We start from the raw sequence: 24,912 nt of genomic DNA on the forward strand, positions 1-24,912 counted from the left end.
TGCCCGCCCTGCCTCGGCCACGGGCAGCTCGCGGGGACTGAGTTCGTCACTGAAACATTGTGTCCAGTTGCACCCGCCTTCCACAAAAAAAATGGAAGCACACACGGCTGACCTTTCATTCACACATATGGTCCCTCTGAAATACAATATCAAAACACTATTAATAAATGGGGTATTCAGCTCCCATTCAAGTCCCCATAAATCACTTGAGGAACACGAATGAGGAAGGAGAAGTAACCTCGCCATTTTCGTAAGCTATCATGCAGCATTAGTTGATATGCTTCTATGGAGTAAGATATACCTTCAACTTTAGTAACTCCTATCATTTCAGACAACCCTAGTTTGGTTGACAAAAGTTTTCAACTGAACCCAGACGTGTGGTAAATGAAGAGCTGTAGAGATGATCGATTTGGGGCAGCACAAGCTGATTGGCAAAAGCCCCCACTACACGTCTGACAACTGATGAGGCAGAAAGTGACATGGACCGCTCTTATTTCATTTGTTCATAGAAAACTGGCATTCATACAGGTACCTTCCATCAAAAGATCTGAGGACCCAAGCAAGAGAGAGGAGAATTCACTACGAAGGAATGATCTGCACTGGGGACTGCAACACTGAAATAGCATGAAATGAAGAGGGGTTTTGCTACAGCTGTTACCCAGGCACAAATACATCGCTTCAGAAAAGAGAGATCAGAAAGCAAAAATCTGAAACATCGAAATTCAATCACCGATTATGTGAATCTCGTGCTACACAGTAAGGATCAACCCGCATAATTAGTAACTGTAACGTAATTATCAATGTTTCAGAACACAAGATTAGAGAATAAAATTCTTCGGCTGAACCTTAGCATATCATAAAAGAAAAGGTGCAGTCTCTACCTGTCTGCTCTGAGTGGAAAAGGGAGGAACACAAAATGTAAATTAGAGCTTCACCTCTCTTGTATCAATTTATGCAACAGAGCCTGAAAACCAAGAGCCTTCCCACTGAACCACAAGTCCGACAGCTCAAGATGCAAGAAGGTACTCGTTCGTACCACCTATTGCTACGAGATATAGAACCAGATTCTTAAATTCGTTCAAGGAATTAGAGACCATTACGAGCCGTTCCAGCAAAGAAAGAAAGTCCGAGAACCCACCGTCCCACTCGCTTATGAAGGATTCAGAGAAAGTGTACGCGGGCTTACACACCTGAGGTGCATCGGGGTTAGCAGGCGGCTCTCCCTCCTCCGCGGTGCTCTTCGGGCTCGGCTTGTCGCACGACTCCCCGCCCAGAAGCTCTTCCGCGGACACGATGGGCAGCGGCGGCGGCGGCCAAACGGCCTCGGGCACGGCTCGAGGTGGCGCCGCCACGCACAGGTTGTAGGAGTAGGGCAAGGTGCCCTCGCAGAAGTCGGCCGGGAAGGCGGCGCCGGGCACGGAGAAGCGCTGCGCGCCCAGGCAGCGCAGCACGGCGGGCGGCCCGGCCCGGCGCAGCCGCGCCAGCACGGCCAGCGCCACGCTGAGCAGGAAGAGCGCCGAGAGCAGCGCCAGCGCCAGCACCAGGTAGAACTGCAGCTCGGCCGGCGCGTCGGCGCCCGCCGGCCGCTCGCTCAGCTCCGGCAGCGCCTCGTGCAAACTGTCGGCCAGCACCACGTGCAGCGTGGCCGTGGCCGACAGCGCCGGCTGCCCGTGGTCCTTGACGAGCGCCACGAGCCGCTGCTTGGCCGCGTCCCTGTCGGACACGGCCCGCGCCGTGCGCACCTCGCCGCTGTGCAGTCCCAGGCGGAAGAGCGCCGGCTCCGACGCCTGCAGCAGCTCGTAGGACAGCCAGGCGTTGCGCCCCGCGTCCGCGTCCACCGCCACCACCTTGGCCACCAGGTAGCCGGCCTCGGCCGACCGTGGCACCACCTCGAAAGCCGGCGGCACTGGGGGCGACCCCGGGGCCGCGCCCGCGGCCGGCGCCGGCCACAGCACCCGCGGCGCGTTGTCGTTTTGGTCGAGCACGAAGACGCGCACCGTGGCCGTGGAGCTGCGCGCCGGCGTCCCGCCGTCCTGCGCCCGCACGGCCACCGAGAACTCGCGGCACTGCTCGTAGTCGAAGGAGCGCTGCGCGTACACGGCGCCGCTCCGCGCCTCCACCGACACGAGCGGCGCCGCGCCCGCCGCGCCCGCGCTGCCGCCCGCCAGCCAGTAGCTCACGCGCCCGTTGGTCCCCGCGTCCAAGTCCCGCGCGCTCACGCGCAGCACCAGCGCGCCCGCCGCGTTGTTCTCCGGCACGTACGCGCTGTACGCCGCCTCCTCGAACACGGGCGCGTTGTCGTTCATGTCCGACACCTCCAGCACCAGCTCCGTGCTGCTCGACAGCGCCGGGCTGCCCCGGTCCCTGGCCACCACCGTCACGCGGTGCTCGGCCGCCTGCTCGCGATCCAGCGCGCTCGCCGTCACCACCTTGTATGAGCTGCCAGAAGACGCCACGATGGACAGCGGTGCCTCTCCCGACAGCTCGCACGTCACCTGACCATTCTCGCCGGAGTCCGCGTCGTTCACATTCAGCAGGGCCACCACTGTGCCGGCTGGTGCATCCTCGGGCACCGGGCTCGAAAGTGACAATATTGTAATGTCTGGGGCGTTGTCATTCTCGTCCGTGATATCAATCTGCACTTCACAGTGCCCGGTGAGCCCGCCGCCGTCTCTCGCCTCCAGTCCAAAGATGTATTTACTTTTCTCCTCGAAATCGAGGGGTCCCTCTGTCCTAATCTCACCAGTTTCGCTGTCGACAGAGAACGACGCACGGATCCCTACCGGGACGTTGCCTAAGGAGTAGGAGACACGTCCATTGGACCCCATGTCAGCATCTATGGCCTGCACTTGCAGCACAAAGGACCCCTTGGGCAGATTCTCAGCCACTTTCGCCTCGTACACTCTTTTACTGAACAGGGGTGGGTTGTCGTTGGCGTCCGTCACATTGACACGAACCTGAACGGTCCCGGACCTCGCAGGGTCCCCGCCATCCACAGCCGTCAGTACCAACTCAAAGGAGCTCTGCTTCTCCCTATCCAGGGCTCGCTCCAGCACTATTTCTGGCTGCTTCTTTCCGCCCGGAATTTCGTCCATGGCCAGAGAAAAGAAAGGGTTGCTGTTGAGCTGGTAAGTTACCTGCGAGTTACTTCCCACGTCTGCATCTCGGGCCATCTCCAGAGGAAAACGAGTCCCAGGAGTAATCAATTCATCGATCTCGAGTTCCAGAGCAGCCTTACTGAAGGCTGGGGAGTTGTCATTGACGTCTTGGATGACCACGTCGACGTGGAAAACATTTAGCGGGTTGTGAACCAGCGCCTCGAAGCTGACGGAACAGGACGCCGACTTGCCGCACATCTCCTCCCGATCCAGTCTCTCGTTCACGTACAGGTTCCCGTTTTCCTCGCTCACAGTGAAATATTTGAGCTGCTTTTTGACGGCAGACGCCACCCGCAGCTTGCGCGCCGACAGCTCGTCCGGGCTGAGCCCCAGGTCCCGCGCCAGCGGCCCCACCAGCGAACCTCTGGCCAGCTCCTCGGGGATGGTGTAGCGGAGCCGCTCCGCCGCCGCCCGGCAGCACAGGCACAGCAGCACAGCGGGCAGCAGCAGCAGCAGCAGCGCTCTGCCGCCTGCCGGCCCGCGCCTCTGCCTCCACCTGCCCGCTGCCATTGTCGGCAGCGCTCGCCGCGCTCTGCCGGCTTCTGCCGCTGCCCGGCCTCCCTTCCAGCCGCTCTGCGCAGCGAGCGCAGGGGCCGCTGGAGCGCAGGTGGGCCGGCGCCGGCTCGTAGGTCGCTGCTGCCCGCGCCGCCTGTCGCCTGTGCTGCCCGTGCCGCTGCCGCTGTTGCCGGCGCCGGCCGAGCGAGCAGCCTGCGGGGGCAGGACGCTGCGGCCGCTGCGGCTGCGGCTCCAGCGCCGCTCGGCGGCGGCCAACAGCGGCACCCGGAGGCGCCGCGACGCCACTGCAGCCGCCTGATGGCCGCGCTGCGGGCGCCTGTGGGGTGTCTTCTGAATTCCAATCAGCAAGAGCAGAAGTTCTTGCTTAATGTCCTTCCTGAGGTGTTTGTAACGGAGGTGCTCTGCTTGGTGCTTTAAGTCATTATTGCAATGAATACTCAGAAGCAAATCTTCATAGCAGAGTGATACAGAGAGGAACTCATCTGCTCTTAATAAAAGCAGGGAGCAATGCTAGGAGCATTGAATGATATTGTATGAAAGACTTCAAGAGCATGGTAGCACTGCGTAAGATATCTTGAACTCTGCTGAATACATTATCTAGGACGAATCAACCTGAGAAATGGATCACTCTAAAGCAATGTAAGAAATCTCTGTAGTAAGATAACATTAACGTTTACTATTTTGTTTCTAATTCTTGAAGGTTCCTGCTTTTGCCTCTTTATACTTGAGAGGCTGACAAGGAGAAAATGCAAAAACACACTGAATCTTGCACAGGTGCAAACAAAGGTTTTGGTTGGGACTGTTAATTAAGGTCATTCAATGCTCACCTCTACCATGGGCAGGACTAATTTCCACTTGACTAAATCTCTTGTGAACTCATCCAGTCTACCGTTTCTCTTTAGGAATATCCGCAATTTCTCTGGGCATTAAAAACCCATGTTCTATATCCTGTCATTACAGGCCCTGATAAAAAGGCTCTTTCCATCTTTCTTCTAATCTTACTTTATAAATTGAAAAGGAAAGAGGATTTTAAATCTCTACAGGGAAGCTTCCTTTCTCCATGCTTAAGGACCTGAACTACTACTTCAACCCGTCTGCATACCATTTTTGTGGTCCTTCTGGGGACTCTAGCAGGTCCATGCCTTTTTGGAATATTGGCCCTAGATCCACATGCAGTACTCTAGCTGTGGTCTCAGAAATTTAGAGGGGGTGAGCCACCTCCATAAACCTGCTGGACATAATACTTGTTACGTAGCAAAAGATACCATTTTCTTTCTCAGCAGCAAGTGCACCTTGCCAAATCATGTCCCATTCTCTCATCTGCCAACAACATGAAGTATTCTCTGCAAGCCTGTTCCCACCCTCTGTTAAAACTAGAGATTGCGCTCACCAACAAGTAGGACATTTCACTTGACCTTGTGGAACTTCATGATGTTTGTATGTGCCAGCTATTCCAGTGTTTCGAAGTCTCTCTAATTGGCATCTCTGCCCTCTCTTGAATCAACTCAGCTTGGTGTCAGCTGTAGATTTGCTGAAGCATTTTCAATCCCATTGTCTATGAAGATAAGAAATAGTACTGGTCCCAGTAAGGACTCTTAGGGGATAACACAAGTTACAACAACCTGGTTTCCAGTTGGACATTCACCCGTGTCTACAATTCACTTGGACATTCACCAACTGTCTACAATTCTTTGGAGGTGACTGTTCATCCAGTTCCTCATCCACTTAACAGTCTCCAGATGACTGCTCAACATGTTCTGGGCAACTGTGTGGGGGACAATCTGCACACATTCTCCCACTGGTCTGCTCATGGAAAACCTGGCTACAGTGGGGGATCAATTTGCATGTGAAGGGCTGCAGTAGAGATGCTTTTGATATATTACACTGCAGACAAGTGTGCCTGGATGAGTACATAGGCCTATGAAAGCCTTCCTCTATACAGCTGTAAACATCACAGCTGTGTATGGGAATTGCATCTACACTGGGACAATTGGAAGGGATGAGACCTCCCACATAAGAACACTCTGAGGTTGAGCTCCTGACACCAAGAAAGGCAAGAGTTAGAAAGACACAGAAACGAACAGATCAGCTGTGACAACATTTCGTAGACCTCACATTGCACAAACACCTCAAATTGCATGGTACTCCATCAGGAACAAGCACATGTTACTAATGAGATATCATAAGCAAGGGAATGACTGAATTCTTCCATAACCTTGCACACATACATTTCCTGTCTTCTCTACAATGCTATGCAACTGGAAGGTTTTCTTGTGATCACCTTATCATCAGTAAATTTTATGATGAGATGATAATGCACTGCAATAACTACAAGAAGGGAGTTCCATTTGCCTGCTCACCACTATTCTAAGAAGAAAGTGAAGGATTCTAAAGAACACAAATGGGAAACAGCCAAAACAAAAGATAAGCAGTCATGCAACAAAAAAGTGGGTCCTCAAATTAATGGCTTAGAGAACATCTCCTGCTCTCTTGTATTACATGCACTGTTTCACACAGATGCAACTTCATGCTTAGCCCTATTTGTCTCAACACAAACAGGACAGACACCAAGAAACCCTCACATCTCCTCACATTCCCACCCAACACACCACGGACTAGAGGCACACAATACATTCCTATAGGAAGTTACAGTGATAACTACAAATTGGCCCAAAAGTAGAGTAAATCAAGGAAAGAAAAAGAAAGCCATAATTCAGACAAGCTAGAAAAAGAAGCACTAGAAGACAAAGGTTTGTCAGACATACTCAGAAGGACGTCTTCTTGGTCTTAATTTCAGACATTGAAATTCACTCCTGCCAGCACCTGGAAGTCATTGAGATCTCCACCTGCAAGTGTGGCCCTAAAGTCTCACTCTGGACTGCACAATAGGGAGTTCCATATTAAGCAAGTCATCACATCTCAGCAAGTTCTTTTCTACTCTATGGCCTGCTCAACTTGCACAGCTATGCAGTCATAATTTTAAACACCTTCTCATAGGCCGTTTTCTCAAGCTCAGTCTCTTGAGAAAGTAAAACCAAGTCTCTTTTACGTTCTGCTTTATATTCCTCACACACAGAGTTCTGTCCTAGGTGCCTGAAGGAAGGATTTCAAATGCAAAAGCACTGACCAGAATTGTGAAAATGAACCACAACCTTCCAGGAAAAAAAGGCCTGAAAGAAAGTGTAATTAAAGCTCTCAAGAAACTCTACATTGCAATCTAACAGGGAGATACAGAGTGATATTGGAGACTTCAAATGGAATTTATAAGCTGTCCTACCCATGCATCATGGCTCTCTAAAGTCTCACTTTGGACTACACAACAGGAGGTTTCAGTTTAAGCAAGTCATCACATCTCAGCAAGTTCTTTTCTACTCTATGGCCTGTTCAACTTGCACAACTATGAACTCCTAATTTTAACCACTTTCTCATAGGCCTCTTTATCCACCTCAGTCTTTTGAGGAAGTACAACAGAGTCTCTTTTAGTTTCTCCTTTATATTCCTCACACACAGAATTGTGTCCTGAGTGGCTGAAGTAAGGATTTCTAATTAAAAAGTACTGACCAGAATTGTGAAAATGAACCACAACCTTCCAGGAAAAAAGGCCTGAAAGAAAATGTAACTACATCTCTCAAGAAACTCTACATTGCAATCTTACAGGGAGATAGTGATGGATACTTGAGGCTTCACATGGAATTTCTAAGCTGTTCTACCCATGCATCAATGTTCTCCATGCACTGTTATTGGGCAAATAATTTATTGCTGGCATAAAGTCATAACCTTTCAGGACAGAGAAACCAGGATCACAGAAAAAAATGACACAGGCCTTGACACCAGGCAAGAAATCAAATGGTGCCTTCCCCCAAACCACACTGACCCACCTCCTGCCCTGTTACAAAGCCAAGCTCTCACCCTCCTCACTCTGCATTCACAACCTTTAGTCACACTATAAATGTGTACCAAACTTTTGGGTTTATGTCATCCAAGGCATAAAGAGCACATTGGGAAACAAAACCCCAAAATATTTTACTGTAATGATATCCACCTTCATACAACAAAAGGCTGTAGATGAGATCCTCCCTTCCTGCCAGAGAATTATAAGACATCTTTTGGTGTTTGCAGGATTGCCAGACACAATGAACATCCACACTTACTTCTCAAAAAAGAGAAAACCAACCAACCAAAACAAAAAACAAAACCAAAGGAAAAAATCCTGAAGTAGGGCAAGAAAGGGAAATCACCACAAGTGTATGAATCATAGCTTCACATTTCAGATTGTGTCAACTGTACTAGGTACACAGCAAAGGAAACAGGTTTGTGACACGTACACAGCAGGCTCACACAGGAGTGCATATGAGATCATAGTCACAGAAATTTCTTTGAATGATAAAAAAGGAAAAATATTGCAAAGGTAGCTGTTGTCCTCATTCAACAACCAGGACAAACTTGACTTTACCACTTTTCTTTTAGACCTTTCAAACTATACCACTGTCCCTGTCTCTGGAAAGATGGAACTCTTCTCTCTATCAAAACATCAAAACAGGAAAGTTAAATTTGCAGACAGACACCACTAAAAGTTGCACACGCACCTTCTCAGATCCCAAGCATCGCAACCAAGATTATGTTGCCCAGCCCAATATTTTGAACTAATGCAAAATGTTACAGAGGACATAATCAGTAGCTTGATTAAAGACACACTCATTAAAGTATCATCTCCAAGGCAACATCATCCTACTTCAGCACATGGGGTCTTTGGAAGGTGTGCCACTCAACCACCTCTAATGCACGAGCATTCTGAACCCAAAATTTGATAATATGAATCAAAGTGAAGCAATAAGAAAAAATAAGACACCTCTGGACTCATTCTCAGAAACATGAACTGGAACCTTGATATATACATATGGATTTTTGAGGCAATGGTATCAGGTCTGATCTTTCACAAACAATCAGAGACAAGGCCCATCTTCAGATCATCAAAAGAGACTACAGCACACTCTCCTGGACTATGTAACTTGGAGCAGGTAAGTAATTCAGATGTTTAGCAAGCACTGAATACACAGTGTGCTCTTTCCAAAGGTCCCACATGACCTTTGTCATAAGTATATAATCCAGCTGGGCAGTTCCACAATTATGACAAAATGCAAACAAATCGGAAGAGACTCCCAGGGCTCTCCATACACCTCTGGAATACATGTCTTCTAGCCAAACAGTTTGGGAAGGAAAACGCCACATTGCTTAATACTACAGGTGGGTAATGAATTGGAGAACAAGAACAGGAGTCCCTTGTGGCCTTTAATAGAACCCCCTGCACAGCTCTCAGGACTCAGATCTCCAGCCATTCCCTTTATCCAAGATGCTCTTTGACCCACCAAATTTAGAAGCCGAGATTCCTGCACCATTTCTCTTTGCTCCACCAATTTCACACCTGATGAGCTGATAATGCACTACAGTAAATCTCTTTACACCTTTCCATGAAGGAAGACCAATTTGTCTGCTCACTGGTCTTCTCGGAAGAAACCTCTGAGTCCTACAAGGAAAAGCAGAGCAGTGCTCTAGGAGAAACTGGGTCAGCGAATATCTGCTTAGGGGCAATCACCCTCTCCTTCCACCTCCCTCTGCACCTTGGATCTCTCCCCTTCCACCAACACAAGGCTCTTGCAGTGACATGTATTTTATAGCCAAGGCACATACAGTTCCATCAGACATAAGTTAATCTTAAAAGACAGGAAATCAGCAAAACACCTTTGCTGTTTTCTCCTGTATTTCCTTCTGCTCATAAAGCCACCTACAAATGTTTTCTAAAAGATACAACTTTCTCGATGATCTCTTATCTTCCTAACAGGCAGACCGACATCATCAAGGTACCAGCTGTTCTCCAGTCCATCCCCCTACAGGGAACACAGGACCAAGACCAAGCTTGAATGAATGCAAAGCCATTTCCTACTGATCTCCACTATGCATCATAGATACACAGAACAGCTAAGAGTAGGGCAAACGATGAGCAGGAAAGTTACACATGGAGTTGTCAAAATTACAGTCGAGATTTTCACACGAATAAAGAACACGTGCTATTGGGGAGAACCTGTGAAGAACAGAAACTCATTTTCACTTCCAGATACCATCAGTCTTACCGCATCTGCTTCTCCAACAATCTGTGAAACTGATCAAGGACCTCACGCCCACCTCCCACCAACCTACATCGCAACAAGAAACAATGCTCTGCTATTTTGACAGCAAGCCTGCCACCATAGAAACAGAACACGGCGAAGAAAGGGTAGTGAAGCAGAAGGGGAAGCTTCTCAGAGCCAGTTTGGACAGAGGAACTCACCGCGAGAGGCGAGGGGTCTGAGACGCGCGGCCCGGCAGCGTCCTCATCCCCGAGCAGCGGCGCGGGCTCCTCGGGCGGGGGCCGGGCCGGGAGGGTGTCGCAGCAGCTGCCACCCGAGAAGCGGAGGTGGCTCTTGCGAGAGTCGGCCGTGAGAGACACCTCGTGCGAGTAGGAGTGCAGGAAGGCGCGGACGCCGTCGATGCCCACGAAGTGAGTGGCCGGCACGCCGCGCAAGGCCCCGCTGGACTCAGCCAGCAGCTGCGAGCGGCGCCAGCGCCTGAGGCGCAGCGCCAGCAGCAGCAAAAGGAAGGCGAGGAAGAGGCAGGAGACGGCGGCCACGGCCAGCACGAGCCAGCGCGTCAGGCTCTCGGCCGGCTCGCCCGGCGCCGCTGAGTCGACCGCGCTGCCCAGCTCGGCCAGCAGCTCGGCCACGCTGTCGGCCAGCAGCACGGTGAGCGTGGCCGTGGCCGACAGCGCCGGCCGGCCGTGGTCCCTGACCAGCACCACCAGGCTGTGGCGCGCCGCGTCGCGGGCGAGCGGGAAGCGCGCCGTGCGCACCTCGCCGCTGTGCAGCCCCAGGCGGAAGAGCCCCGGCTCCGTGGCCTTGGCCAGCTCGTACGACAGCCAGGCGTTCTGCCCCGCGTCCGCGTCCACCGCCACCACCTTGGCCACCAGCGCGCCGGGCTCGGACGAGCGCGGCGCCAGCTCCACGCCCGCCCAGCCCGCACCCGCCGGCGGAGGAGGAGGAGGGTAGAGCACCTGCGGCGCGTTGTCGTTCTCGTCCACGATCAGCAGCCGCACCGACACGTTGCTGCTCAACGCCGGCGAGCCGTCGTCCTCCGCCCGCACCCACAGCTCCACCTCGCGCACCTCCTCGTAGTCGAAGGAGCGCAGCGCGTACACCGCGCCCGTCTCCGCCTGCACCGACACGTACGACGACAGCGGCAAGCCCCGCAGCCGCCCCTCCGACAGCCGGTAGCGCACGCGCGCGTTCTGCCCCCAGTCCGCGTCCGTCGCCCGCACCGTCAGCACCAGCGCGCCCGCCGCGTTGTTCTCGGCCAGCCGCGCGCTGTAACGCTCCTGCGTGAACACCGGCGCGTTGTCGTTCACGTCCAGCACCCGCAGCGTCAGCACGGCGCTGCTCTGCAGGGACGGTGACCCTCCATCTGTCGCCCTCACCGTCAGGTTGTACTCCGACACCTGCTCCCGGTCCAGCTGTCTCGCTGTCACCACGCGGTAGTAATCCTCAAAGGTCTTCTCCAGGCGGAACGGGACATGCCCGTCAAGCGAGCAGTGCACCTCGCCACTGTTCCCCGAGTCCCTGTCCTGGACATGTAGCAAGGCCACCACCGTCTCCGATGGCGCGTCCTCTGAGATCTCGCTCAGTGCAGACCGCACGGAAATCTCGGGCACGTTGTCATTGATGTCAGCAACAGTGACCATGGCTTTTGTCGTGTTGAAAAGCCCTCCTCCGTCCCGTGCCTGCACCTCCAGGTCATATGAATCGTCCTCCTCAAAGTCAAGGCTCCGCAGCAGCGTGATCACTCCTCTCTCAGAGTCAAGATGGAAAATCTGCGAGGCTTTCTCTGCGATTTTCTTGAACGAGTATTTAACATGCCCATTCACTCCGTCGTCGGCATCGGTGGCCGTAATGGTGATGAGGGTGGAGCCCACGGGTACGTCTTCCGGCACATGCACTGAGTACTCCGCCTGAGTGAACACGGGCGCGTTGTCGTTCGCGTCCAGCACCGTCACGCGAATCCGCGCCGTGCCCATCAGTGGCGGATCACCGCCGTCACTCGCCCTCAGCATCAGCTCGTGAAATGCCGCCTCCTCCCGGTCCAGCGGCTTTGCCAGCACCAGCTCGGGACGCTGATCCCCGTCGGGACCCGCCTGCACGGCCAGCGAGAAGTGCTCGTCTCCACTCAGCTCGTAACTCAGCAGGGAATTACTTCCCGAGTCCGGATCATGAGCCTCGGCCAGGGGAAACCGCGACCCCGCGAGTGTCGTCTCGCTCATTGTCTCTTCGAGCTCAATTTCTTTGAAGCGAGGTGCGTTGTCATTAATGTCCGTGATTTCCACTTGGATTCTGTAAACCTTCATTTCTCCCTCCAGTATTAGCTCACAGCGCAGCACGCATTGCTGAACGCTCTCGCACAGCTGTTCCCTGTCGATCCTCTCCGCCGTCACTAAATGCCCCATCTTCCCGTGTAGAGAGAAATACTGCATCCTACCTTCGGATACAACGCGAATCCTGCGGTCTCCAAGCGCCGGCGGCTGCAGACCCAGATCCTTGGCCACGTCGCCCACGAACGAGCCCTTGGGCATCTCCTCGGGCACTGAGTAGCGCAGCTGCCCCCACGCCGCCTGCCACGCCGCCAGCAGGACACCCCACAGCAGGACTTGCTGCCGCCTATCCCAGCGCCTCCTCTCCGTGCACATCACTACCGATGGCAGCTCCCTGCCGCCGGCCTCCGATAAGCCTTTTTGTTCGACTCCGGCTCCAGATCGTCGCTCTCGGCTGCTGTCACCGGCCTCACTGTCTCTTTGCGGGACTACTGCAGACCGGGGAGCCGCCGATCCTGTCAGAGACCGAGCAACCGATCGAGCCGGTCCGCAGCGGGCGGGGCTGCAGCGCTCCAAACTTCCTCTCGCTCTTGTCGGTCAACAGCGGCGCCCGCAGCCTCCTCCCGGCACTGCAGGCACCGAGCGCTGCCGAGCGCTGACCGCCCTGCTCTGTTCACGGGCAGCTTGCTAGGACTGAACATTCGCCAGGGAGACATTGGTTCCTGGCCAGCGGGAATAACGTTATAATTTCTACAACCTTCTTCCAGCAAAAAAAGGAAGCACAGACGTTAGGGAGGCACACATACTTTCCGTTTGAAGTACAAATCCAAACAGTATTATAAACAGTATTAAAAACCGGGGCGTTATTTACCAGCAAGGCAACCCCCATATATCGCCTCGGGAAAGCTGGATCAGGAAGGAGAAATATCCGCTCCATTTTTGAGCCTGTCAAGTAGAACTAGCGAATCTCATTTTATGGAGTAAATATCCGTCTTCAACTTCCCCAACTCCTAATATTTCAGACAACCCTACTTTGGTAGACAAGATTTTTCAACTGAAACCTTAACCTGTGGTGAACGAAGAGCCACGGCACATTCCTATCATTTAGAATAACACAACTTGAACTATGAAATACTCTTCCAGAGGTCTGACAACTGATAAGGGAGTCACGCCCCCAGTGACGTGGGACAGGCTGAACTGATGTGGTCACGAAAGCCCAGCCTTTATGCAGCTACCTTCCCTCAAAAGAGGTGAGGACACATTGAAGATGAGTGGAGCATTTGTTACGGATGAAAGTCACTCTTCTATTCAGTGATCCACATATATGTTTCCTTTTAGACTGAAACACCGCAAGACCATTAAATAAAGAGTTTTTTTCCTATAGCTCTTACCCAGTTGTAAATACCTCGTTTCAGAACAAAAAGATCACAAGGGGAAAATCTGCAATATCTAATCTCGTTCTACATAGTAAGACTATTCCTTCATCACCAGTAACTCACAAGGTTTCAGACAAGATCTAAAGACAAAATTCTTCAGGGGAACCTCACCGTGAGATGAAAGGAAAGGTACTATTTCTACCTGCAGCCTCTGAGTGAAAAATAATGCCAAGGAAGAGTTTCACCTTTCCTGAAGGATTATATGTAGCAAACGTTCAATGGCAAAAGCCCTCCTGAATCTACACGTCTGACAGCTAATGAGGCAAGAAAGTGACGCTTCATGCCCGCTGCTGGTAAGAGACATGGGACAGGATTCTTACATGCGTTCATGAAAACAGACCTCGCTACGGTACCCATCCTAGAAAAAAAGGAAACCCAAGAGCCCACGGAGGCCAGCACGCCCTGAAGAAACACTTAGAGCTTACCGACCTGCAGTGCGTCAGGATCGGTGGGCGGCTCTCCTAGGACGGCGCTGCTGTTTGGGCTCGGCTTGTCGCACGACTCCCCGCTCAGAAGTTCCTCCGCGGACACAATGGGCAGCGGCGGCGGCGGCCAAACGGCCTCGGGCACGGCTCGAGGCGGCGCCGCCACACACAGGTTGTAGGAGTAGGGCAAGGTGCCCTCGCAGAAGTCGACCGGGAAGGCGGCGCCGGGCACGGAGAAGCGCTGCGCGCCCAGGCAGCGCAGCACGGCGGGCGGCCCGGCCCGGCGCAGCCGCGCCAGCACGGCCAGCGCCACGCTGAGCAGGAAGAGCGCCGAGAGCAGCGCCAGCGCCAGCACCAGGTAGAACTGCAGCTCGGCCGGCGCGTCGGCGCCCGCCGGCCGCTCGCTCAGCTCCGGGAGCGCCTCATGCAAGCTGTCGGCCAGCACCACGTGCAGCGTGGCCGTGGCCGACAGCGCCGGCTGCCCGTGGTCCTTGACGAGCGCCACGAGCCGCTGCTTGGCCGCGTCCCTGTCGGACACGGCCCGCGCCGTGCGCACCTCGCCGCTGTGCAGTCCCAGGCGGAAGAGCGCCGGCTCCGACGCCTGCAGCAGCTCGTAGGACAGCCAGGCGTTGCGCCCCGCGTCCGCGTCCACCGCCACCACCTTGGCCACCAGGTAGCCGGCCTCGGCCGACCGCGGCACCACCTCGAAAGCCGGCGGCACTGGGGGCGATCCCGGGGCCGCATCCACGGCCGGCGCCGGCCACAGCACCCTCGGCGCGTTGTCGTTTTGGTCGAGCACGAAGACGCGCACCGTGGCCGTGGAGCTGCGCGCCGGCGTCCCGCCGTCCTGCGCCCGCACGGCCACCGAGAACTCGCGGCACTGCTCGTAGTCGAAGGAGCGCTGCGCGTACACGGCGCCGCTCCGCGCCTCCACCGACACGAGCGGCGCCGCGCCCGCCGCGCCCGCGCTGCCGCCCGCCAGCCAGTAGCTCACGCGCCCGTTTGTCCCCGCGTCCAAGTCCCGCGCGCTCACGCGCAGCACCAGCGCGCCCGCCGCGTTGTTCTCCGGCACGTACGCGCTGTACGCCGCCTCCTCGAACACGGGCGCGTTGTCGTTCACGTCCGACACCTCCAGCACCAGCTCCGTGCTGCTCGACAGCGCCGGGCTGCCCCGGTCCCTGGCCACCACCGTCACGCGGTGCTCGGCCGCCTGCTCGCGGTCCAGAGCGCTCGCCGTCACCACCTTGTACGAGCTGCCTGAAGAAGCCACGATGGACAGCGGCGCCTCTCCCGATAGCTCGCACGTCACCTGACCGTTCTCGCCGGAGTCCAGGTCGTTCACGTTCAGAAGGGCCACCACTGTGCCGACTGGCGCATCCTCGGACACGGGGCTCGACACTGACAGAATCGTAATGTCGGGCACATTGTCATTCACGTCCATCACGTCTATTTGCACCTTGCAGTGTGACACCAATCCGCCACCGTCCCTTGCCTCCACATCGAAGCGGTATTTACTCGTTTCCTCAAAATTGAAGGGCCCCGTCGTCCTGACCTCGCCGCTCTCTCTGTGAACAGCAAATAACGTGCTCACGGCTTCTGGGACGTTGCCGAAGGAATAGGATACGTGTCCATTGGACCCCGCGTCCGCATCCGTAGCCCGCACCCGCAAAATTAGCGACCCCACCGGCAGATTCTCGGCCACTCGCGCCTCGTAGACGCTTTTGCTGAACACGGGTCGGTTGTCGTTGGCGTCCGACACGTTGACCCGAACCTGGATAGCCCCGGACCTGGCGGGCTCTCCCCCATCTAGCGCAGTAAGCACCAGCTCAAAGGAGCTCTGCTTCTCGCGGTCTAACGCTCTCTCCAGCACCAATTCTGGCTGCTGGCTGCCATCCGCACTCTCCTTTAAAGCCAGCGAGAAGGACGGGTTGCTGGTGAGCTGGTAAGTCAGTAGAGAGTTGCTTCCCACGTCCGCATCTCGGGCCATCTCCAGGGTAAAACGAGTCCCTGGAGGGATCAATTCCCCGATATCGAGTTCCAGCGCAGCCTTCCTGAAGGTCGGGGAGTTGTCGTTCACGTCCTGAATGGCCACCTCGACATGGAAGACGTTAAGCGGGTTGTGGACCAGCGCATCGAAGCTGACAGAGCAGGACGCCGACTCGCCACACAGCTCCTCCCGATCCAGTCTCTCGTTCACATACAGGTTCCCGTTTTCCTCGCTCACGGTGAAGTATTTCAGCTGATTTTTGCCGGCAGACGCCACTCGCAGCTTGCGCGCCGGCAGCTCGTCCGGGCTGAGCCCCAGATCCCGCGCCAGCGGCCCCACCAGCGAACCTCTGGCCAGCTCCTCGGGGATGGTGTAGCGGAGCCGCTCCGCCGCCGCCCGGCAGCACAGGCACAGCAGCATAGCGGGCAGCAGCAGCAGCAGCAGCGCTCTGCCGCCTGCCGGCCCGCGGCTCTGCTTCCTCCTGCCCACTGCCATTGTCGGCAGCGCTCGCCGCGCTCTGCCGGCTCCTGCCGCTGCCCGGCCTCCCTTCCAGCCGCTCTGCGCAGCGAGCGCAGAGGCCGCCGGAGCGCAGTGGGGCCGGCGCCGGCTCGTTGGCCGCTGCTGCCCGCGCCGCCTGTCGCCTGTGCTGCCCGTGCCGCTGCCGCTGTGGCCGGCGCCGGCCGAGCGAGCAGCCTGCGGAGGCAGGACGCCGCGGCGGCTGCGGCTGCGGCTCCAGCGCCGCTCGGCGGCGGCCAACAGCGGCACCCGGAGGCGCCGCGACGCCACTGCAGCCGCCTGATGGCCGCGCTGCGGGGGCCCGGCTTTGGGCCGCAAGGAGGGGCTGCTCCGGCTGTGGGGTCTCTTCTTACTTTCAATCAGGAAGAGCAGAAGCTCTTGCTTAATGTGCTTCCTGAGGCGTTTGTAACGGAGACGCTCTGTTGAGTGCTTTTAGGTCATGTTCTTCAGTCACATTGTATAGTCAGAAGGAAATATTTATTTCACAACAGTAAAAAAAGGTATTCAGGTGCTTTTTACAGGCGTGTACGGGATCTGCATTTGCACTTGGACAATTGGAACAAATGTGACTTCGCACTTAAGATAAGACACGCTAAGATCTATTTCATGGCAACAATCTAGCCCACAATGTCTGAGAAGCCACTCAAATGTTCCATCAGGAGTATTGTTGTCTGTTTTTATCATCAACCCTAATCAGCTCCCAGATCCACTTCTGGGGTTCTCATCATTGACAAAAACATATGACAGATGATATTGCATTACTGTCACACTAAGAATGGAGGTACATTTGTGTGTGCAACGACATTCTGAAAAACAGCAGGAGAATTCTCACATCTCCTTTCATTCCCAATGTAGCATGAGCAACAGGAACTAACACAACACATTGCTGAACAAACCACTGCTGATATTTAAAGTTATGACCTTGTAATTGTCAAAACTTGTTATGAGAGGATAATGCAGTATTGCTGACACTGAGTTAGGAGATACTTTTGTCTCCTTATCACCAGTCTGAGAAGAAACTGAAAGATTCTGAGAGACACAGATTAAAAAAAGCCAGCATAACAGGGGAGTAGTCACCCACCTGAGAATGGCTCAATGCCTTAGGTGGACTATCTCTTTTCTATCACACACACTCTTTCATATAAATACAGCTTCTGCTAAGGTCACGTGTACACCTGTTCCTCATGACAATAACAGAATACAGAATATGCTCATGCTTCCCGCCTTTCAAATCAGCTGTAGCAAGAGTAAGAAGCACTAATATATGTTGAATTACTGAATGAAGGTATGTTGATTATTACAAGGAAACCCACATACTTAGGAAAGCAGGAATAGAATGTTAAAAACCCCACCATTAATCAAGTAGACAAGAAGCACCAAAAGAACAAAGACTAGTCAGGGAAACCCAGACATGCATTCTTGGTTTCCATTGCAGGCATTAAAATTCATCCCTGACAATACCTGAAAGTCACTGACATTTCAAACTGCAAGTGTGGCCCTAAAGTCTTTCTCAGGCCTACATAGTAGGGAGCTCATTTTAAGAAACAGTCATTCAGCACTCAGTAATTTTTTCCTAAGGTGTACCCTGCACATCTCTGCCAAATATGAAGTACAAATTCTTTGTCAAGCTCAGTCTTGCTGCAAAAGCACTAATCAGAAGTTTGAGCACAAACCATGATCTTCTGGGAAAGAAAGGCCTGAAAGAAGGGAGATACAGATGGACAAAGAAGGTTTCACACAGGAACTGTAAAGCATTCTATGAATCATGCTCAGTTATTGTGGAAATACTTATTGCTGGAGGACTGTCACTTCCTTTCAGAAAAGGGAAACAAAGATCACAGAAAAAAGTGGAACAGGTCTTTGAGCTTTCATGGAGAAAACCACACATTTCATTTGGAAGTTCAACACATTAAGCACTGGTTATTTGTCACCTGCCATACATTTGAAAGTACATCCCTTTGGGAAAACAAGATCTGGAAGGAAAAATATCAATCCCGTTTTCCTGAGCCAAATACTTGGAATTACCAGGTATCATCCTACACAACTTATACATTAGTAAACAATATTTTTTTAGACAGCATAACTTTCTGAGACAAAATTCCTTATGTGAGTATGAACTGGCCTGTTCTGAGTGGAAAATTAAGCAACGCAAAATATCAGTCAGAGCTTAACGACTGTTGCAGCACATGATGCAGTAGAACAGCAAGAACCTCCTCACTGAATCTATGTGAACAACACCTAAAATAGCTGAGGAGGAGAGAAATTCCCTGTGGTAAGGCCTGCTGCCAAAACAGATGTGACACAACACAATTCAATTTATCATGAGATGATAATGCACTACAGTAACACCAAGAAGGGAGGTATGTTTCCCTGCTCACCACCTTTCTGAGAAGAAACTGAAGGCACACAAATTATGAACAAACAAAATAAGAGTGGTCATCCAACAGGGAATGGCTCATCAAACTAATGACTAAGAGTGAATCTATCTCCTTTCACCACATACACTGTTCCACAGAGATTCAGCTTATGCTAAGGTCATGTTTGTATCTATGCATCCTGACAGTAACAGAACTCGATACTTTCATATCTCCTGCCTTTCACACCTGCTGTATCATGAACAAGTGGCACTAACACATGAAGCAATGCTGATAATTTCAAGGAAACCTTCATACATGTGAAACTAAGAATCAAACATCAAAATTGTTAATCAGAGAAGCAAGGAAAGAAAGCATCAGAAGACAAGGGGTGGTCAGAGAAACTTACTGGCAAATCTTGATCTTCACTGGAATTCATCTCTGCAAGTACTTGGAAGTCATTGAGGTCTCAAGTTGCAAGTGCAGCTCTAACGCCTTATACCAGACTACATAGATATGAGATTAGTTTTAAGAAACAGTCATTAGCTCTCAACAATTCTACTATGTGGCCTGCTCGCCTCCCACAAATATGAAGCATTTCATCATGGGGCCATTTCTCAAGCTCAAGCTTCTGAGAAATTATAACAGATTCACTTTTTGCTTTTTCTTCATATTCCTCACATAAAAAATTCTGTCCTGGGTGGCTGAAGTAAGTGTTTGCTGCCAAACCACAGTTTCAAAGACAGAAGAACTGAACAGAAATAGGTAAAAAGGCCATGATCTTACAGGAAACAAAGTCATGGAAAAAGTCTAAATGCAATTATGAAGAAGTTCTACATCACTCTGTTCTGCAGACATACAAATGGATAACGAATTGTTCACACAGGAATTATAATCCATTCTACACATCTATCATGGTTCTATATGCAGAGTTTTTCAGGAAATGCTTTTTTGGCTGAAGGACTGCCATTGCCTTTCAGAACAAGGATACCAGGATTAAAGAAAACATAGCATAGACCTTGACATCGTGAGTGAAATCAAGACATTGCCCAGTCAAAAACACATTGACTCACCGATTTTCCTCATTCAAATCCAGCTTCTCAGTCTCTGGGCTCTTCATTCACAGCCTTTGGTTGCACCATGGACAATACCCACCTTCTGACTATTATATCAGCCACCGGGAAAAGAGCATTTCATTCAGTCCCGCCTTAGGGAAACATAAAATTGCCAATTTTTATCTTAGCTGATGTCCACCTTCAAGGTATGCATGAGAATTTCTCTGCCACCCTGACAATTACAAGATGTCTTTTGGTGTTTCACACTGAATCACAGAATCAAAGTTTGAAGACACCTTCAAAACCATTTAGTCCAAGCAACAGCCCAGCACTACCATAATCACCCCTAAACTATATCCCCAAGTGCCGCATCCAGAGGCCTCTCTAACACTTGCAGAGATGGTGACTTCACCACCTCCTTGGTCAAGTTATTCCAATGTCTAACCACTCTTTCAGAGAAACAAAAAAAATCAAATATCCAACCTGAACCTCCATGGTACAACTTAAGACCATTTCCTCTTCTCCTTTCACTTGAGACATATCAAAGAAGACCAAATTGCATGTCACTACAACTTCCTTTCAAGTGGTTGTAGAGATTGATGAGGTCAACCCTGAGCCTCCTCTTTTCCAGATTAAAAAACTCCTGATCTATCAGCTGCTCCTCATAAGCCTCAACAGCTTGTGTTTGTTTGAAAGGTTGTCAGGTACAATGAGGCCCAACTTTAATCCTTGACAAGAAGCAAAAAAATAAATACGACACAACAAGAATGGGAAACTACCAGAGGTGTGTGAACCATAGATTCACATTTCAGATTGTGTCAACTGTAGTAGGTACACAAAGGAAAGTAGTTTATAAGAAGTACACAAGAGGCTCACAACACAGGCCCCAGACACAGTCATGTCTTTGACTGTGAAAATAACCAAAAATCCCCACTTGGAACCACAGTTATGGGCCTTATTTAAGAACTGGGTCAAACTCCCAGTTCTCTCCATAGAGCTGGAATAACATGCCTTCTAGGCAAACATTTTGGGAAGGAAAACTTCACATTGCATGATTCTATAAGTGGATAATGAACTGGAAAATATGAAAAGCATTCCATGGTGTCTTAAACAGACCCTCATGCAGAGCTCTCAGCACTCCAGTCTCCAACCCTTCCCAATACACGGGGTGCTCATTGACCCACCTAATATACAAGCACATAGCATGTAACGCCGGTTCCCCAGACCATTTCTCTTCACATCACTTACTTCACACAGTTATTTTTCTATCTCTGTATAAAGGAAGATAAATTTGTCTGCTCACTGCTCTTCTCTGAAAAAAAACTCGAAGTTCTAAGAGGAAAAGGGCTGCAGTGCCCCAGTGAATGTATGCAAATATTCACAGTCGATCAGTGAATGTCCGTGATCACCCTCTCCTTAGATCTCCCTCTGCACCTTAAATCTCTCCCCTCCCACCCACTCAAAGGCTCTTGCTGTGACATGCATGTTATAGACAAGGTACATGCAGTTCCATTAGACAGAGGTCAGCCTTAAAAGACAAGAAATCAGCAAAATACCTCTGCCATTTCCTCCTGTTTTTCCTCCTCCACATGAACCCACTACAACTGTTTTGAAAAAGACACAACTTTCAAGATGGTCCTTCATCTTCATACCAGGCACAGACATCATCATAAGTCAAGCTCTTGACTGGCCCATCCCCTTACAGGAAACGCAAAAAGCAAGCATAATGAATGCAAAGCCATTTCCTACTGACCACCACCATGTATCATAGAGACGCCTGAAGGCTGAGAAAAGTATCAACAATGAGCAGCAAAGTTACACATAGTAAAGTTAACAATGCAATTTCGACAACTCCACCTGAACCAAGTGCCTGTGCTCCTGGGAACACACTTGAACGTGCAAAGAACACAAACTACAATTTGCTAGCAATGAAACATATCAATAGAGAAAGGAACATGAGTGTTACACATGTGATTGCACAGTAACCACTCAGAAGGTTATGAAACAATAAAGCCTCACTGGAACATCCAACCACCATAACTCTCACTGAGCCTGCCTCCCTAGCAACCTGGAAAACTGAGCAAGGACCCTATGTCCACCTCCCATGAGCCCGCAGCACATCAAGAAACGAAGCTTTACTATCCTACTCAGCAAACCTCCCGATGCAAAACACAGAACACGGTGGGGAAGGAGCAGCACAGCAGAAGGGGAAGCTTCTCAGAGCCAGTTTGACCAGAGGAACTCACCGAGACAGGGGTGGGGTCAAAGGGGCGGGCGCCGGCAGAGTCCTCCTCCCCGAGTAGCGGCGCGGGCTCGTCGGGCGGGGGCCGGGCCGGGAGGGTGTCACAGCAGCTGCCACCCGAGAAGCGGAGGTGGCTCTTGCGCGAGTCGGCCGTGAGAGACACCTCGTGCGAGTAGGAGTGCAGGAAGGCGCGGACGCCGTCGATGCCCACGAAGTGCGTGGCCGGCACGCCGCGCAAGGCCCCGCTGGACTCAGCCAGCAGCTGCGAGCGGCGCCAGCGCCTGAGACGCAGCGCCAGCAGCAGCAGCAGGAAGGCGAGGAAGAGGCAGGAGACGGCGGCCACGGCCAGCACGAGCCAGCGCGTCAGGCTGGCGGCCGGCTCGCCCGGCGCCGCCGCGTCGGCCGCGCTGCTCAGCTCTGCTAGCAGCTCGGCCACACTGTCGGCCAGCAGCACGGTGAGCGTGGCCGTGGCCGACAGCGCCGGCCGGCCGTGGTCCTTGACCAGCACCACCAGGCTGTGGCGCGCCGCGTCGCGGGCGAGCGGGAAGCGCGCCGTGCGCACCTCGCCGCTGTGCAGCCCCAGGCGGAAGAGCCCCGGCTCCGTGGCCTTGGCCAGCTCGTACGACAGCCAGGCGTTCTGCCCCGTGTCCGCGTCCACCGCCACCACCTTGGCCACCAGAGCGCCGGGCTCGGACGAGCGCGGCGCCAGCTCCACGCCCGCCCAGCTCGCACCCGCCGGTGGAGGAGGAGGCGGGTAGAGCACCTGCGGCGCGTTGTCGTTCTCATCCACGATCAGCAGCCGCACCGACACGTTGCTGCTCAGCGCCGGCGAGCCGCCGTCCTCCGCCCGCACCCACAGCTCCACCTCGCGCACCTCCTCGTAGTCGAAGGAGCGCAGCGCGTATAGCGCGCCCGTCTCCGCCTGCACCGACACGTACGACGACAGCGGCAAGCCCCGCACCCGCCCCTCCGACAGCCGGTAGCGCACGCGCGCGTTCTGCCCCCAGTCCGCGTCCGTCGCCCGCACCGTCAGCACCAGCGCTCCCGCCGCGTTGTTCTCGGCCAGCCGCGCGCTGTAGCGCTCCTGCGTGAACACCGGTGCGTTGTCGTTCACGTCCAGCACACGCAGCGCGAGAATCTCACTGCTCTGCAGCGATGGAGACCCTCCGTCGACCGCCCGCACTGTCAGGTTGTACTCCGACACCTGCTCCCGGTCCAGCTCTCTCGCTGTCACCACGCGGTAGTAGCTGCCCTGCGAGCTCTGTAGCCGGAACGGGACACCCCCGTCCAGCGAGCAGCGCACCTCGCCGTTGGCCCCTGAGTCCTGGTCCTGCATGTGTAGCAGAGCAACCACTGTCCCAGGTGGGGTGTCTTCCGAAATCTCACTCAATGCCGACCGCACCGAAATCTCGGGCATATTATCGTTAACATCTGTCACGGTGATCGCGACTTTTGCCGTATCAAAAAGGCCTCCGCCATCGCGCGCCTGTACCTCAAGTTCGTGGGAGTCCCCTGCCTCAAAGTCAAGGCTCTGTACGAGTGTGATGGTTCCCGTCTCAGAGTCCAGAAGGAAAACACCCGATGCCATGTCTGTCGTTTTCTTCATTGAGTATTTCACGTGCCCATACTGCCCTTCGTCGCCATCAGTGGCCGTGACAGTTACAAGCGTGGAACCCACAGGCACATCCTCTGGCACACGCACTGTGTACTCTGACTGGCTGAACATCGGCGGGTTGTCATTCACGTCCAGCACCGTCACGTGGATCCGCGCTGTGCCCGTCCGTGCTGGATCGCCGGCATCGGTCGCCCTCAGCACCAGCTCGTGAAACGCCTCCTCCTCCCTGTCCAGCGCCTTGGCCAGCACCAGCTCGGGACGCTGATCCCCGCCGGGGCCCGCCTGAACGGCCAGTGAGAAGTGCTCGTCGCCGCTCAGTTCGTAGCTCAGCAGGGAATTCCGTCCCGAATCCGGGTCATGAGCCTCGGCCAGGGGAAACCGCGCCCCCAGGGCAGTCATCTCGCTTATGCTCTCCTCCAGTTCAATTTCTTTGAAGCTGGGAGCGTTGTCATTAATATCCGAGATTTCTACTTCGATACTATATACTTGCATTTCCCCCTCTACTATCAGCTCACAGCGCAGCACGCATTTCTCCACCAGCCGGCAAAGCTGGTCTCTGTCGATCTTCTCTGCCGTCACTAAATGTCCCGTCTTCCCGTGCAGGGAGAAATACTGCGTCCTACCTTCAGAGACAACACGGACTCCGTGATCGCTAAGTGGCGGCAGCTGCAGTCCCAGGTCCTTGGCCACGTCACCCACGAACGAGCCCTTGGGCATCTCCTCGGGCACCGAGTAGCGCAGCTGCCCCCAAGCCGACTGCCACGCCGCCAGCAGGACGCCCCACATCAGGACTCGCTGTCGCCACCCCCAACGCCTCCCCGCCGTGGACATCTCGGCCGCGGCACCGCAGTGCCGCCGGCAGATCTCCGCTGCCGACTGCCTATCTGTCTCCCGCTCCGGCTCCCACTTGCCACTTCCAGCCGCTGCCGGCTCGCTATCGTTCAGCTCCGCACCGCAGGGACGATCGGAAACGGACCATTTGCGAAGCCCGGAATCCAGCGATCTGGCGAGCCAGCCGGTCCGCAGCGGGCGGGGCTGCAGCGCTCAGACCTTCCTCTCGCTCTTCTCGGTCAACAGCGGCGCCCGCAGCCTCCTCCCGGCACTGCAGGCACCTGGCGCTGCCGAGCGATGCCCACCCTGCCTCGCCCGTCAGCGACCCGCAGGGATGGCACAGCCATCATCTAGGCTTAAGGTTCCGTCTAGCTCCTACCTCAGC

General features: G+C 53.5%; 2 protein-coding genes and 1 pseudogene across 9 annotated transcripts in view; all 3 read right to left on the reverse strand.

The window, feature by feature from the left end:
- The window catches only part of LOC139678766 (protocadherin gamma-A4-like), a 245,389-nt gene that overhangs the window by 98,562 nt on the left and 121,915 nt on the right, over window positions 1–24,912 (reverse strand). The window contains exon 1 of one of the 8 annotated variants that reach the window (XM_071569868.1): window positions 22,086–24,682. The exons of the other annotated variants lie outside the window; for them this stretch is intronic. Within the exon in view, the coding sequence (XP_071425969.1) occupies window positions 22,086–24,527 (2,442 nt within the window). The 5' untranslated portion in view covers window positions 24,528–24,682. Of the gene's footprint in view, window positions 1–22,085; window positions 24,683–24,912 lie in introns of those variants that run through there. 8 annotated transcript variants of the gene reach the window in all.
- Window positions 1,008–3,707, reverse strand: LOC139679127 (protocadherin gamma-B5 pseudogene; annotated as a pseudogene).
- LOC139679128 (protocadherin gamma-A5-like) lies at window positions 9,799–12,539 on the reverse strand. The gene has a single exon (XM_071570558.1). The coding sequence runs from the start codon at window positions 12,439–12,441 to the stop codon at window positions 9,799–9,801; it is 2,643 nt and encodes an 880-aa protein (XP_071426659.1). The 5' UTR covers window positions 12,442–12,539.

This window comes from Pithys albifrons, chromosome 15 (assembly GCF_047495875.1).
Source record: "Pithys albifrons albifrons isolate INPA30051 chromosome 15, PitAlb_v1, whole genome shotgun sequence".
Classification (NCBI taxonomy): Eukaryota; Metazoa; Chordata; class Aves; order Passeriformes; family Thamnophilidae; genus Pithys; species Pithys albifrons.